Below are 16,154 nucleotides of genomic sequence, written 5' to 3' on the forward strand. Positions count from 1 at the left end.
TCACTTAAGACGAGTGATTCTTCAATCTCCTTATTGGTTAATTTCTCGTCTTCATCCCAAATTACTTCTACCGAATCCGGTAATTCTTCTTTCGGCGAACTCACAAAAAATCGGGGCTCTTCAACAAAATCATCGTCGTCCTCTTCCTCTCCCTCCGGCGATAGGCTCGGCAACGGCGATGGTGATGGTAGCGGTGGCGTTGGCGGTGATGGGCGGCGGTCCCTTCGGCTTTTGTGTTGGCGTTGGCGGTGATGGGCGGCGGTCCTTTCGGCTTTTATGTTGGCGTTGACGTCGTCCGTGACTTTGTTCGAGTAATTTCTGAAAATCGATCCGTAATTTCTCTACGGATTTTTCCAATCGCTCCAACCGTCTTGTTTCTGACATCATGATTTCACAAAGTTTTGATGTGATCTCAACTTTGCTCCAGCGTAGCTTTGATGTAATCGGTGCCTTGCTAACGAAGCGTTGGTGTTAATCGCAACTTCGCTCTGATACCAATTGATGCGATCTCTTGTGTATCATAAGATTTCTTTACTGAACGTAAGAAAACTCTTCTTTAATATTTCTCTTTTCATTATAAAACCCTAGCACAATACGACTATTTAAAGAGAATAAAACCCTAGAATCCTAATCTAACTAGGAAAGATAATTACCTAAACTAATAAAATACTTAATATCTATCCTATAATCATTAAACCTACGGCTCTAACTAAATTAATACTTAAATAATATATATTAAATAATTAAATAATAACTAATGAATAAATATACGATATATTAAATATATATCGTATCAGATTTGCTCACAAGGACAAAGTTACAAAGTTCAATATAACCATGGCAATATCACTTGTTAAATCATATTTGAAGGCCAAAATATAAATATTCAACATTCCAAACAAGATTATGATGCCACTGCCTTCAAAACAAAACAAAAAAAAAAAAAAAAAAAAAAACCAGAGTCAACAAATTGTTTTTTAGTTGCATGGCAATAAGCTCACATACATTATCCTTCAACATCCACCAGAAGTACTCGAGTCAGACGGCTGTGAGCACTGCATTGGGATCGGCGTCGGGGTGAGCCTCCAACATAGCCTTCAAATTTGCAATTCCCCGACGCCTTAACTCCAGTTGCCTCATAATGTGTGAACGGAATGCACCAAACAACAATAAGTACACATCCTTGGACGCCCTTATGGGAGTAGGCAGTAGGGTACCAAGTATTGGAAGATCGTCCGCCCTATCACTTTCTAGGAGATCTTGACCAATTGTTACAGAGTCCGGCGGAAAGGTTCATATGGACCCATCGTTGGAGGATTTGTACCCCTCTGCATACATATCTAATTCAAATAGTACAATGAGATACATAATCGTGAGTGGATACACCTCAACCTTTCACATGGTGTGAAGAAAAATAAATTTGCGCAAGTTGGCCGAGACAGTACAATAATTCCGCCTCCTCCTCACAGACAAACTCTTTGTCGATGATTGAAAATCACTTGGTACAACCCAGTTCGTGCATGCAGCAGGAACTATTTCTTTGTGAGGTACGAGCTCCGGAGACCAACATTATGCGACCACCCATCAACTTCACCACATGTGAGCTCCAAGGGTAGGTCATCATAAGATGCTCCGGAATCTGCTCATCCTTGCCGGTGTATACTCGTACGACAATGCACAGACATACACACGCCCATAACGTGCCAATCCAAATTCAAAATTCATCCTCTCAAGATAGGCGTAGAACTCAAGGATGACACATTTTTCAAACCTTCCCTTGGACGGATCTTCAACCAGATCTGCGTAACCTAGAAATTCCCTCACCCTCAGCAGTAACTCCGTCCCATAATTTTTAAAGACGAAGTGGTCGATAGGCCTCTCGACCACAAACCTTACCTCAAGAAGAGAGGTTCGGCAATGTTCGGCGCGTTGGGTGAAAAAATGAAAAAGTGTAAACTTTTTCGAAGTTGTAATACATGGGTTATTATGAGAATAAGGATTTTGTGGATGAGTATTTGAGGACAACGAAGGTGAGAAGAATTTGAATTTGAGAGATAGATAGAGTTGGATGATGGCCTTCACTCTAACCTACATGAAGTTTATCATATTAAATTGATCTACGATGCAAGGCAGTCTATTCATAATAATTGTCACACATTATAATTTCAAATGGATTGACCATGATTTATGATCATACTACTATTTAAAACAAATGAATTCAATGCGCAATTAGATAATAAGATGAAAATATAATATGTTCGATAGTACTGAACTTCATAATTATTTAATTTTTTATGATGTAGAATATTTCAACCAGCTATATTTATTCGGTGGCTGAAAATATTATGTACAAATATATATATAATAATCAGATAATGCTAAAATTAGAGTGGAGAATAATGTGGAAATGAACGTCTGAAGTGATGAAATATTTGAAGTCGGAAAATATCATATGTATCTATAAAATCTTTTAATATTATATATAGTCTAATAACAAAATCTATGTCTTTTAAAATTTATATAGGTATTTTAATACCATAAAATCAAAAAGTTATAACGTCTATTTCAATTTTTATATTCAACTTTAAATGATGAGTAGAACCAAAGTACTATACTGTGATTTTTTTAATACTTGTTGTAACGGTATGTCTAGGGGACCGTGTTGACAACGTATTAATCAAATTAAGTATAAATCGTAAGATTTAATTATAAAATTAACTTTAAAATTTAATCATAGATTTGAATCTATTTAGATAGGAATCGAATCGTAAGATTTGAATCGATTTTAATAACCATGAACATATATAGACATTTTTATGAAACTTTAGAATAAATATTAAATAAATGCGCATAAAACAACGTTTCTTTGAATCTCTCGAAACACTTGTTAAATATTGGCAAAATAAATATTTCAACGTTTAAAATTCTATAAGGTATAAGCGATTAAAGTGGCCAAACTTGTCAAAACTAGTCCCTTGATATTCATGAAGATCAATCATCATTTCTCTCCCCAACAGTTACAAATTGTAAAAGAATGAAGAGGTTTCATGGAATTCCAATCATGATATATATCGTAATATTCAGGTTTGAAATAAAATAATTAATATTTTTTGTATTGTTTTGAAAATAGTAAATAAGATACTAGTATACTTTTGACAATTTTTTTTTCAAAAACAGAAACTTTAATTGAAAAGAAGAGGGGCCTCGTTAAAAACCTAGCTTGGTGGCCATGACAAGGAAAAGAGAACACCTTATTTACAATTTTTACGAAAATTAAACAAACCTAATGTATCCATCATAATGGTATGATGTATTTTAGAAGGTAAGCTACTATTATTACAATATTGAATGTGTTGTTGGTGAACCTGGCCCATTTATGCCAATTTACCCGCAGCAAAATTATGCTCTCTGTAAACATGTTTCACCTCCCAAATTTGCTGCAAAAGATGGTTGCATATCCGAACCAGAAAACTAACTTCCCAAGGAGGATATAGATTCTCTCTAATGAGTCGAACAACATGCTGGAGATCTGACTCAATAACCAGGGATTGAATATACATCTCCAGACACACTAAAAGACCTTGCCGAAGAGCCCAAACTTCTACATACAAAATAAATTTGTCCCTATAAAATGTAGAAAAAATACGTAAACATGCACCTCTATGATTTCGAAAAATTCCTCCACCATAACATGCATTTCCCATTTTTGTATAAGCAATCCACATTCAACTTAAAAGTATATGGCTCGTGAGGAAGCCACTTCCACCATTTGCCATGTAAGATCGGGGGACTATGCATAGGAAGTTGAAAGTGTTCCACCACATGTCTACTCCATGTATTATGCTTCATTTGAACTTTCATTCCATAGAAAAATAGAAATATATGGCCACGAGCCTTATGGATGTTAGAGATGTGATCCATTATAATATTCCCATACACAGTCATACATCTACATTTCCATAATTTCCAGCAACCATAAATAAGAATGTTGTTGAATAAATTTGCAGTATGATTCCTTATTTAAATCAAGTAATAAATGAAGGAAACATAATCTACGCTCGAATAGATGATCGTAGTGTATTTAATTACTCAAATCTAATATGGGATGAATGAGCAAACAATGCACAAAGTTAACTATTTTAAAGAGCTCAAAGGGCTTGGTAAGAGGTGGAATGTCACCTATCCGATATAGGAGACAGAGCATTAATGTGAACACTTTACATAGTGTTAAGTGGATAGCTAGAGGTATAATCAAGAGTCGGTTTAAGTACGAAGCCACACGCACCAACCGCCGCCTCCCGCCTGGATTGGGATCGGGACCGTGCCCGTGCACGTGCCGAGCCAAGCCGAGTCCGAGTCCGCGATCCGTGGGTCGTTGGGATTTGGGCTTTGAGAATGTTTGGTTGGAGTTGGGCACGTTTTGGACCAATTTAATTAAGTTTTAAGATTGTTGATGCTACTGCCACTGCCGATGCTGCTGCCACTACTACTGCGGCAATTTCGATGGCTCTTCCGATCCATATCTCTGCCCCGTGCTCATGGAGAAAGACCATAAATATTTATCGGAATTAAATTCAAAAGTTGGCAGCAAAATATGTTGTTCTACCTCACAACAATGAACCTTCAAGGATTCTTGAGTTAAATGGCTTCTACGGTGGCTGATGATGACACCTATGTTCAAAGGAGGACTCCTTACGATGCTTGGCACCACAATGACTTCCTCTGTCGAAACTACATCCTTAACGGACTTGACAACACGCTGTACAACGTCTACGGCAACTTCAAGACAACAAAACATTTGTGGAACTCTCTCGAAAAGAAGTATAAAATAGAGGATGCTGGCTTGAAGAAATTCATAGTCGGATAGTTCCTTGGCTACAAAATAGTGAATTTCAAGAAAGTGGTCGAACAAGTCAAGATTTACTGTAGATTCTGCATGATATTCATGCCGAAGAAATGCAACTAAGCGAGCCTTTTCAAGTAACCACAATCATCGAGAAGCTACTGCCTCAATGAAATGATTTCATATAATTATAATATATTCAAATTTAGATATGTTACACGGCAATAAGACAAAAAAATTTAGTAGATAATGACTAATTATTAGTAGGGTAAACTACACTTTTCTCCTTGTACTTTGACTCGATATCACTTTAACCATTTATATTTTCGACTGCATCGATTTGCCCCCATGCAGTATATCCATTAGTTTTAAGACTTTAGACCTTATCACCGTTCAGTCTAAGGTCTGAAAATTACAAAAATGACACTCCTTCTAGTTTATGTGGAAGAATAAAAAAGAATACGTAGCAACAGAAGACCCATTCAGTATTTATCATCAATTGTAAAAGGATCCTCTGTGATTAGGTAGTCTTGGAATTCACGGATACAAGACGATGGCATACCGAGCATGTAATCAGTCGGGGACCGACATCAAACAATCCTAACTATTGATTATAAGATACTTGTACGTCGATCTTGCTTTATCATTGAAAGCAAAAGGGGCCTAATAGTTACGGCCCAAAAAGGAGAGAAAAAGGGGAATGATGGTCAATCCTACACCTTGTAATTTTTATCCTATGAGCTCTCAAAGCTGAAATATTGTACATTATATATATCTGAATTTCTGCTCCAACCTCTGTTATCCCCTGCGCCAGCCATTAATCAGCTCCGGTAATGGCTCAGTTACCACCCACATCTGGGTTCACCTCAATTCACACGAACACCATCTGTTCGACGAAATCCCCACCCTCTTTCTCAATTCATTTTTCAAGAGCTAAGCTCAACTTGAACAGGTACCCTTTCCACTACAATTGCCCCCGCCCACGGTTTCCGAGCAGGGCATTTGATACAGAGAGCGATCAGAAATTACCCGACGAGGATGAGAAGATTGGAGGGAAAGAGGAAGCTGAGTTAATTGATGACATGTACCCAACCGGTGAGTTTGTGTATAGGGAGTATGATCCTTGGGAGAATTTGGTTGTGAAGTTCAAAATGTTGTTCGCATTTCCATGGCAGCGCGTCAAGAAGGGCAGTGTCCTCACCATGAAAATACGAGGAGAGGTTCATATTATCTCTCTCTCTCTCTCCCCCTTTTTTGGCTGTTTTTATATTAATCTTTTATTTTGGGTTTGCTGATAATACTTGTTTGATTCACCCAATTCTTCTGATTTATGTGCTAAGGAACATGACATTGATGGTGATCTGAATGTATATACCAAGTTAGAAGGATTGGTAGATTTATAAATAAGATCAAAATAAGTAAGTATGCTTTTAAATAAAATAAGTTGGTATGTATGCTTGATACTAAAATTATGTTTTTAAAATTCTAAACAAGATATGTTCTTAAGATTTTGTTATTCTTAGTTACCGAATGTTTCTAACTCTTCTGATCACTTGTTTGACTACAATCTTGTTTTGCCAATTTGCTAGCAAAAGAGTAACTCACTTCAATTTTCGAGAAAAAAATATTGAGCCACTTCAATGTTATTTCTAAACATGGTGAGATAATTGCTTTTAGATACAGTCAAAATTAGTGTGAAACACTTGTTAGAGAGAGAGACATCGTTTGATAATTAATGTGCGTCCACTGCAATTTGATTGCTCTTTTACAAAGTTGTATGTTTAAAGTAACAAGGTACCCTTCAAATTTCCTTCACACGGTCACCTTTTTGGTGCAGGTTGCAATATTTAATAAGTTAGAAATTAAGACGTGAAAGGGCTTATTTTAGGCCTGTATGAAAATAAAAGTATCAGTTTACGATAGACATGTGAATTTCTTAAAGAAAAATTCTAACATCATGTGTCTACAAGTTCGTCAACATAAGTATTGTTTTTTTGGTGATATGGTAGTCAGAAACATAGTTAATGCAAATCCGTGGGTGCTCAATAAACTTAATTTTAGAAAGTTTTAAGTTTATGTTGATTGCACTATATTCTATTGAATATCCTTCCACGAGCAGGAGCATATTCTAAGAATTTCATTTCACAAGAATATTGTGACTGTTGTCTTTTATTTATGGAGCACATCAAGCAATAAAAATTTTATAAATAGAATGGAGGCCTTACATATGCACTTATACGCTTTCGATTCAGATATTATGCGCATGTCCAGGAATTTTTATCCCATCTTGAGGTGCTAATTTTACAATCTTAAATATTATGAAACACATATTTGTTAGCAATTTTTAATTTAGGCCTTTCGAAACTTATTCCCTTCTTTTTGCTTGCCTCAAAGTCTACTCTTCTTGTATGAAAATATAAAATCGTTGAGTTCCCATGACATTCCCTCTTTTTCCTTTATTCTGTATGAATAATCACAGGGAATAGCTCTGGCTACCATATTTGCATTTTTAAATATATGAACTATTAGGAACAGTAATGACTAATTTGTTTAGTCTAAAAAATCGTATGGGGCAGCTTGCCATTAGAACCAGTATGACTTGGTAGGGATGTAAAAATGCTCTGTGGTCATTCTATTATATTCCTCATTGTGTTGCTTCAGATTTTGTTTTCATGATTTTGTGACAAGGAAAATTTCTTCCTCTTTGTCAGATATCGGATCAACTTAAGAGCCGTTTCTCATCCGGATTATCTTTACCTCAAATTTGTGAGAATTTAATCAAAGCAGCATATGATCCCCGTATCTCTGGAATTTATCTCCAAATTGAACCATTGAGTTGCGGGTGGGGGAAAGTTGAAGAAATCCGCAGGCATGTATTGGACTTTAAAAAATCAGGTATCAGTACATAATTTTTTCGGGTTTCTAATGCTCTATTTGAATTCTATTATTGTATCTAGTACCCCCTAAAGTTAAGAAAAGATATTTGGATACCTGATCATGTCTAAGGTTTAAATGGATCAACTCAGGCTACTGTAGATGGGGACAGAAATCTCTTAGATGTAATAATTTTATTTATTTTCAATTAAACCCCACCATATATGAACATCTCCACATTTACCACCAAACTAAAGTTTTCATGTCAAAATTCCGAAATACATCGTGTTATTGTGCAGATGTAGATAATTTCTTGACAATATAGGGCTGTTAACAAGGTATGAGTTATATAAAATCAAGTTTGTTAATTCAGACTCCTATTACGCTGAGGAAAGTTTCTTGATTTTTTTTCATCCATCTCGATGAAACTCTTTTCTGGCTTAAAAAGTTCACTGAAAATTGTTTCTTGCTATATGTAGGAAAGTTCATTGTGGGCTATGTGCCAGCTTGTGGAGAGAAAGAATATTACATTGGTAGTGCTTGTCAAGAGCTTTATGCTCCACCAAGTGCTTACTTTCAATTGTATGGGTTGACTGTTTCGGCATCATTCCTTGGAGGTAAGTTGTTTTTCGTGGCTCTGGAAAAGTCTTATTTTTCATTTTTCACGAACAAAGTTCGCAATATAGTGTATCTGAGCCTAGGATGTTGAAATTCATGTTAAAAATTCACAAGTTCTTTGTCTATACTTCAACGTGGTATATAAAGAAGGTACTATCCATCAGCAGAATTCAGACACATACAAGATGTTTCGTGCATAGAAGGAATTTTCAGATAGCCAGTTGTAACAAGCCCCCAGAAATAGGACACCAAAGTGGTGAAAAATTAAATTTAGTTTAACAACTCTAAACTGAACACCAATAATTTCGTTGGAGACAACCCTAATTTTACCGTACAGTTTATGTGGGTAATCTACCACGTAAAATACCATATCACATAGCGCAACCCGAGTCATTTGTCCAGACTTAACATGGTAGCTTAGGTCTTTATTTTTCCTATTGCATGAATAACAAATTATGTCAATGTTGTTTAAATTGTGAATATGCATGAAATTGTCACATCATTAATAATTTAATAATCTAATAATTTATAATTTTCTCCTATTCCACATCCTACGTAGATTGTAATGAAGTTAAGATATGTTTTTATAATATATTTTGTAGCTTATTAAATTTTGGAACCCCTCGTATCTCAAATTCAGTATTTAAAAAGCAGTTTAAGACATTACTAAATCTAATTAATTGTTTTATTTTGAGAACCTGATTCCATACCTCCAACCGAGGATCATAGAAGACAGGCGTCTCTCTCTCTCTCTCTCTCTCTCTCTCTCTCTCTCTCTCTCTCTCTCTCTCTCTCTCTCTCTCTCTCTCTCTCTCTCTCTCTGTGTGTGTGTGTGTGTGTGTGTGTGTGTGTGTATGTGTGTGTCTATATATATATATATATATATATATATATATATATATATCAGTGGCCTCTTCTTCAGAGGTACCTTATCCTATACACATATTCATTTGACTAGATTTTTAAGAACTCGAATAGAATTGAAAGACTTTTAATTTATGAGCATCTTTTAGTGCACTTCTATATATCCCTATGATCTCCTTTTAACTGCAGTGGAGTGCCTTCAACAATTGTTTTGTAGGTGTCCTTGAAAAAATTGGGATTGAGCCGCAGGTTGAACGGATTGGTAAATATAAGAGTGCTGGGGATCAACTTACACGTAAAAACATATCAAATGAAAACCGTGAAATGCTGACTGCTTTGCTTGACAACATTTACGGGAATTGGGTAGAAACAATTTCACTTGTTAAAGGTAACTTTACAATTGGTGTCTTTGTTTACACTCACAAAACATTTTTGTCAACCAATTTCTTGTTTGCTTATGCAGGAAAGAAAAAAGAAGATATTGAAAACTTTGTCAATGAAGGGGTATATGAAGTTGAAAGACTGAAGGAAGATGGATGGATAACAGATATAAAATATGAGGACGAGGTACCATGACTTGTACATGTTTATTTGATTTTAAGTTTATATATGAAGAAACATGGAAAATATTTTGATTTATATTCTCTCAGATACAACATTCGTAAAAAAAGGGAGAGATGGCATATAATTAGATTGACTACTAGTATCAGGCAAAACAAATGTTGACAACTTTTTGGTTAGGTAATATTTTTATATTAGTTGTTGCTTTATGCACAAAATATAATTTGAAAAGCTTAACTGGATTGATATGCATTAAATATTGTAAATCTAGATAGTATTGGGGCTGAGCTTGGACTTACAACTGGACCTAGTGCAGCAAACCGACTTGCATTCTTGTATTATCTTGTCTTGGAGATAAATTTAGAAAACATTACTAATGTTGGTTCATTGAAAGATACACTTCACAGTGTAATGTACTTGAATAAGAAGCATGCTAGGTCTTGTTTTGTGAAGTTCGTAAACCATTTTTTCATTATTAGAAGTAACTTACGTTTTCTGCTGACATATCAAATATTCAGCCGTCTCAATGTTAATGATGACAGAACAAGAGCAGGAAAATAATCTTATTGTATTTCTGGCCCTAGCCTGTTCTACTCATGAAATATCTTCGCTGAGTCCTAGTGTTTTCCTGTTGAAAAAATCAAAACAATCATTCGTAGCCGCGTTTCTAATGAATTTCTTTTTTCTGCTTTTTGTGTTCTTCAATCTGTGTTTCTCTTTGCTATATACTGGTCATTCACATCTTTTTAGTAAGTTTCCACATTTCAGGTTGAGTCACTGCTAAAAGAACGTTTGGCAATTCCTAGCAGTAAAAAACTTCCTACAGTTGACTATAGGTATTTATAGTTGAACTCTTATAAGATCCTCAAGAAGTATTTTAAGATTTTTGCATGCTTTCTGCATGGATTTCGTATACTATGACTGCTAGAGTGGAACTTCTTGGGACTTCACAAATAAGCCTGATTATTGAAATACTTCCAGTCAATTGTCTTCTTCAGTACTCACTTCGTTTTATTATTTATTTATTCATTTAATTTTTTTTCCAAACGGCCATCGGATAGGGAGTAGGGCAGACACCCAACCTGTATTCGTCAGCATTCTTTGTTCTTACATGGGTTTCACACGAAGCATACTTAGAACTTTTGGATAAAATTTCTATAGTTGCCTTAAGTCACCAGTATGGAATCCCTCGTCTCATCCACTGCTTAAACATTTTTATTCGTCTCCATAAATTTAGACAGAAAAGGTCACATATGTCTTCGAATTATGTTTATTTATGTGCATGTAATTTTCTTGTTAAAGAATGCCATTTCTTTTATTAAAATGTATTCTTTCCCAACACATGCAGAAAATACTGCCGTGTTAAGAAATGGACATTAGGATTAGCTGGTTCTAGAAATAGAATAGCTATAATCAGAGCCTCTGGAAGCATTAGCCGTGTAAGAGGTTCACTGAGTACATCCAGCTCCGGGATTGTCTCCGAGCAGTTCATTGAAAAGATTCGCACTGTAAGAGGTACATGTATTTCCCGTGTATGTGAACATAAGTTATATTTCTCCATTTTAAAAGAGCATTCGATTAGTTAGAAATGAAAGCCGATGCATACTGTAGTTCTTGGATTACTGTAAAAAATAGTCTAAATTATCTGTAACTTCTATATAACAAACGTTAACACATAACTATTGCTATTTTTGGTGCTTCACCGTTGTATTTGATTAGCTACTTCTCAATTCATCTGATTTATACTATAAGGTCTTTTTTTCAGAGTCAAAAAGGTACAAGGCCGTTGTCCTTCGGATTGATAGTCCTGGTGGAGATGCCCTTGCTTCTGATTTGTAAGTGCCGTTAGATAGTTCTGTTCCGTTTATTTATTCTTGCCATCATCTAATATTTGTTTAACCTCGTAGATTAACAATGTGTTAACAGAATGTGGAGAGAAATAAAGCTTTTGGCTGCCAAAAAACCTGTAGTTGCATCAATGGCTGATGTTGCTGCTAGTGGAGGATATTACATGGCAATGGCTGCAGAGACTATAGTTGCAGAAAATCTTACAATAACTGGTTCAATTGGAGTTGTGACAGGTCTTACAACTCTCTCTCTCTCTCTCTCTCTCTCTCTCTCTCTCTCTCTCTCTCTCTCTCTCTCTCTCTCTCTCTCTCTCTCTCCCCCCCCCCCCCCCTCCCTCCCTCCCTCCCTCCCTCCCTCCCTCTCTCTGTTTTTTCTTCTTTTGTCTTGCAAGAAATAAGAGGTTTTGAGTCAGAAGGCGGCAAGTAGTAGAGTTTTTCAATGAGGTTTGGATATTCATTTGTGAACCTTTTGGTTTCAGTAGAAATAATTGACAACGAGTAGTTCGTTAACACACCCAAATGTCAATAACATTAATTATTAGAACTTAAATGCACTAAAGTTACCTTATGGCACATCCAGGAAATTGTGAAGCATATCTTGGCTTTCTCTTTCTAAGATAGTGTTTATTTCTACATTGCTCAATATGTAAATTTGCCAAAAACATATGGATAACACAATCTTATGGAATTAGCACAAGCTAACGCAATCAAATAATGGCTCACCCCCATTGGAGACACAATGTCCATACTTAATGTACACATTTAGTACTATTTTGACAAACCAATCGATAAACTAAGTAGGTGCATTAATAAATTAGTGAATTAATTATCTAATGAATCCATATCCTGGTAAAATGGGATTGATGTATATCCCTTGAATACTTTAGAGGTTTTGATTATGTCAAAAATTCTGGTCATGTAGATTTAATTATTCGACATATCAAATAAGTTAAGTTGTCTAGTCTCAGGGAAAAGATGTCAATTTAGTTTGTTTATTCAGGCTTAAATTAACCGACTGTTTTCAGATATCTTAGTGTGGAGATATTTCAAGTAATTTAAAAAACGGAGCGTTTTTTTTTGTGTGGAGAATTCTAATTTTATAAATAGGAGAAATCGTTACATTGGGGCCTTGTTAAAACCTTGCTCCAATCAAGGAAAGAGAAAACCGGAACTCAATAATATAACTTTGAGATTATGGGTGATATAATATTTAGTGGAATAAATACCAAATGATTGATTAAATTAGTTGGAGTGAGAATTTAAATTTAATTGATCATTGGATTGCTACCATATTTTCTCATTTTGGTCCCTACTGTATCCCGTTCGCAGTTGTGCGTTTGTGCTAGACATGAAAAATCGACCCATATAATATTTAGTAAGAGAATTCGAATTATAAAATTTCTTGTTTGATAGGGGTTGGAAGTTAGTGTCTTTTTACCACATTTTAACCGTAAATCTCCTACAAATTAATCATTGGGTCCTGGAATCCGTTTCCGAACAGGATATCATAACTAGGTAACAATTTCTTTTTACAACAAACACGGCATTGAAGAATTGTGCCTATCATAATTATCTTTCTAATGAAAACACAAATATCAATTGTATCTGAATGTTGCTATCATGGAGAACGTGCTAAACATATAGTATATGGTAGCCTGTTTCTCCTGGAATCATATGAACGCTTTTTAAGAAATGCGGAAATAATTCATTCATTATCTGAACAAACATTTCATATTCCACATGTTTTTACAGTTTATTGATACTTTTGCTAATTTTCTCCTAGGGAAGTTTAATTTGGAGAGATTGTATGAAAAAATCGGTTTTAATAAGGAGATCATATCAAGAGGAAGGTATGCCGAGCTTACTGCAGCTGATCAACGACCATTCAGGTGAGTTGAATATTGTTGCTGAGGAATATATCAATTTGTACTTCACATTAATTTAGAGAATGGTCACTCTTTCAAATGAGCCTCAACTTAGTGAAGTTATGCACAAGCCTCTTATCATAATTACTGTCATTTTTATCCTCGCCTTGCCAGTATATCAATATTAATTTTAAGAATGGATACTTTCACAAATGGGCCTCAAATTTGTGAAATTTACGCACAAGCCCCAAAATTCTTTTTGCAGAATATCTCCAAATAGGACTAGCAGTCGATTTACCATTTTGTTTAAAATCAGGCATTGATACTTTCTTAACTGAAGTTATTTGAAATATTCCTTTCATTATTTGCCACTCTTTCTCTCCCTCTCCAGCTTCATTGTCACCGTGTGTATTCATTTATTGTATTTCAACCAAATTCCAGGTTAAAATGGTTCTTTGTTACTACCGTTTATGCAATTATTTCATCTCAGTTTCAGTTTGATTCAAGCTTGTGATCTGTTTCTTTTTAGGTAAAAGATTTCTTATGAATTAGTGTATTGTTTGTGTTTTCCTAATCAGGACCGATGAAGCAGAACTATTTGCAAAATCCGCGCAGAGTGCATATAGAAGTTTCCGGGACAAGGCAGCTTCTTCTAGATCAATGACTGTACGGTATTCAGTAACGTACTATGATTGCCTATTCATATTATACATTTAAGATCCTTGTTATTCAAATACCCCGTGTTTTATTTAGGTAGACAAGATGGAGGAAGTTGCTCAAGGGAGAGTGTGGTCTGGTAATGATGCTGCGTCGCGAGGTCTAGTTGATGCTATTGGCGGCATATCTCGAGCCGTGGCAATAGCAAAACAGAAGGCTAATATACCATTGGACGAAGAGGTAATTTTCAAAATCATAATTCTGTTGATTCTAGTCCTTTTAATTCTCTTCTTTATTCGGCCACTTAAGAATAATATTTTTCATCCAAGACATGAAAATATGTGAATTAGGAATACTTGCAGGCACATCCCCTCAGATTCCATGTAAATATAGATACAAACCCTTTGGTTTAAATAAATGGTCACATTTACTACCCACAACTAAACAAAGCCATTAGGATTTTCGATGGGAGATGACGTCATCAACGAAACAACTCAACAAAAATCCACTTTTCGCCCGGACTAAATAACCCTTGGGAATAGTTACATGAACCTCTCCTAAGTTTTTGAACTACAGAATCCCTTACATCCGTTGTTAGTTATCATACATATAAGTTTACCATTTGTTAGTGTGCGCATATACATTTCTTAACTACCTCGTGTTTATCCAAAGTTCTCTGAGATTTTTTCCATCTTTTCCTTAGTAATTTGCGTAACTTGTGTAAGTAAGTGCATTTTAGATTAATTCTATTCAAGCTGGCAGTATTTCAAACTTAATTACACATATCTTCATTTTCTGTATCACCTTTTTCATAAATTCATGAGCATCATAGTGCTGTTGTCACAATCACATGAATGATCGATTAACTTCTTATCTCTAACCACTCCATTTTTAGAAGTTAATATGAATTATTTTAGTTTGAGAGCAAGCATAAGTTTGCATGTGAATAGGAGAAGACAAAACAATCCAAATCAATATTCGGATCAAGAATAATGTCGTAAACTTTAATTACAAAGTTTCAAGATTCAGCTTAGTTTGTGTTTTAAAGTGCCATAGGAACGTTCAGGATAATTTTTATTACTATTATTATGTTCTATTAGAAGGATGAAGAGATGCAACTGTAACGCTACAAACCTTAGCGGAGGTCAACGTAGTTCGACAAACCTCTACCGAAACACGTGCAATTTTTAAATTCAGAGAACACGAGTTACTTAATAAAAATGTAAAAAAATCTACATACATGTATTTAGACAAAACTAATGTTTGTAATGTGTTGTCAAAAATCAGGTAACTCTTGTTGAGATATCGAGGCCTTCAACATCGTTATTTGACATATTGGGGGGATTTGGAAGCTCAATTGCTGAAGCAGACAAAGCGATTAAAGAGTTGATGCAGCTCGTGTCTTCGTCTGATGGAATTCAAGCCCGAGTTGATGGAATCGTGTTGGAGCAACTTGATGGAGCTTCTTATGCCAATATCATATTCACTTTGTTGAAAGACTGCCTCAGCTCTTTCTAGTACACTCTTTTCCAAAATCTTCTTTGTATACTACATCCTTGATTATAAATGTGTTTTATTGATGGTGCAAAGGGTTGTTGTCTACGAAGGGATCGAGTTCTGATATCGGAGGCCCTATTTGCGAGTGGAACTGCTCTGCTAGTAGGATATACACACATGATTAAGTTATTAACAAGAACTTCCATATTTGTAATGTTTCTATATATTCTTGGGTCTTGGTTTCGACACTGTTTACCAAGCTGCCAATGTAAGACTACTAAATTATTTACATAAACATATGAACTCCACCTTATATTTTAGGGAACAATCCTTATTTTTTCTTTCCTCTATTTTTCATATATTTATTATTCACCCTCGACTTCCTTCAAAATGAATTATGTGCCCCTCATCTTACTTGAAAATTGTTAGGATGTTAAACTGAAATCCTCACTTTTCTCAATGTAAAAACAATCTATTTTTATTGTTAAATACAAGAAATAGAGAACACAGAAAGGAAGATGAGAGAGA

At 35.2% G+C, this 16,154-nt stretch overlaps 1 protein-coding gene across 1 annotated transcript; it reads left to right on the plus strand.

Moving 5' to 3' along the window:
* Positions 1 to 5,309: 5,309 nt before the first annotated feature.
* LOC105957205 (serine protease SPPA, chloroplastic) lies at positions 5,310 to 15,954 on the plus strand. Its single transcript, XM_012981129.2, has 13 exons — positions 5,310 to 6,063; positions 7,555 to 7,738; positions 8,197 to 8,334; positions 9,417 to 9,587; positions 9,663 to 9,766; positions 10,529 to 10,596; positions 11,109 to 11,275; positions 11,526 to 11,595; positions 11,687 to 11,841; positions 13,391 to 13,496; positions 14,051 to 14,138; positions 14,226 to 14,369; positions 15,417 to 15,954. Exons 1-13 carry the CDS (start codon positions 5,677 to 5,679, stop codon positions 15,645 to 15,647), a joined length of 2,013 nt encoding a protein of 670 aa, XP_012836583.2. The 5' UTR covers positions 5,310 to 5,676; the 3' UTR covers positions 15,648 to 15,954.
* Positions 15,955 to 16,154: the final 200 nt, after the last annotated feature.

The sequence above is a fragment of the Erythranthe guttata genome, chromosome 4, assembly GCF_056151865.1.
Source record: "Erythranthe guttata isolate IM_541 chromosome 4, IM_541, whole genome shotgun sequence".
In the NCBI taxonomy this organism is placed as follows: domain Eukaryota; kingdom Viridiplantae; phylum Streptophyta; class Magnoliopsida; order Lamiales; family Phrymaceae; genus Erythranthe; species Erythranthe guttata.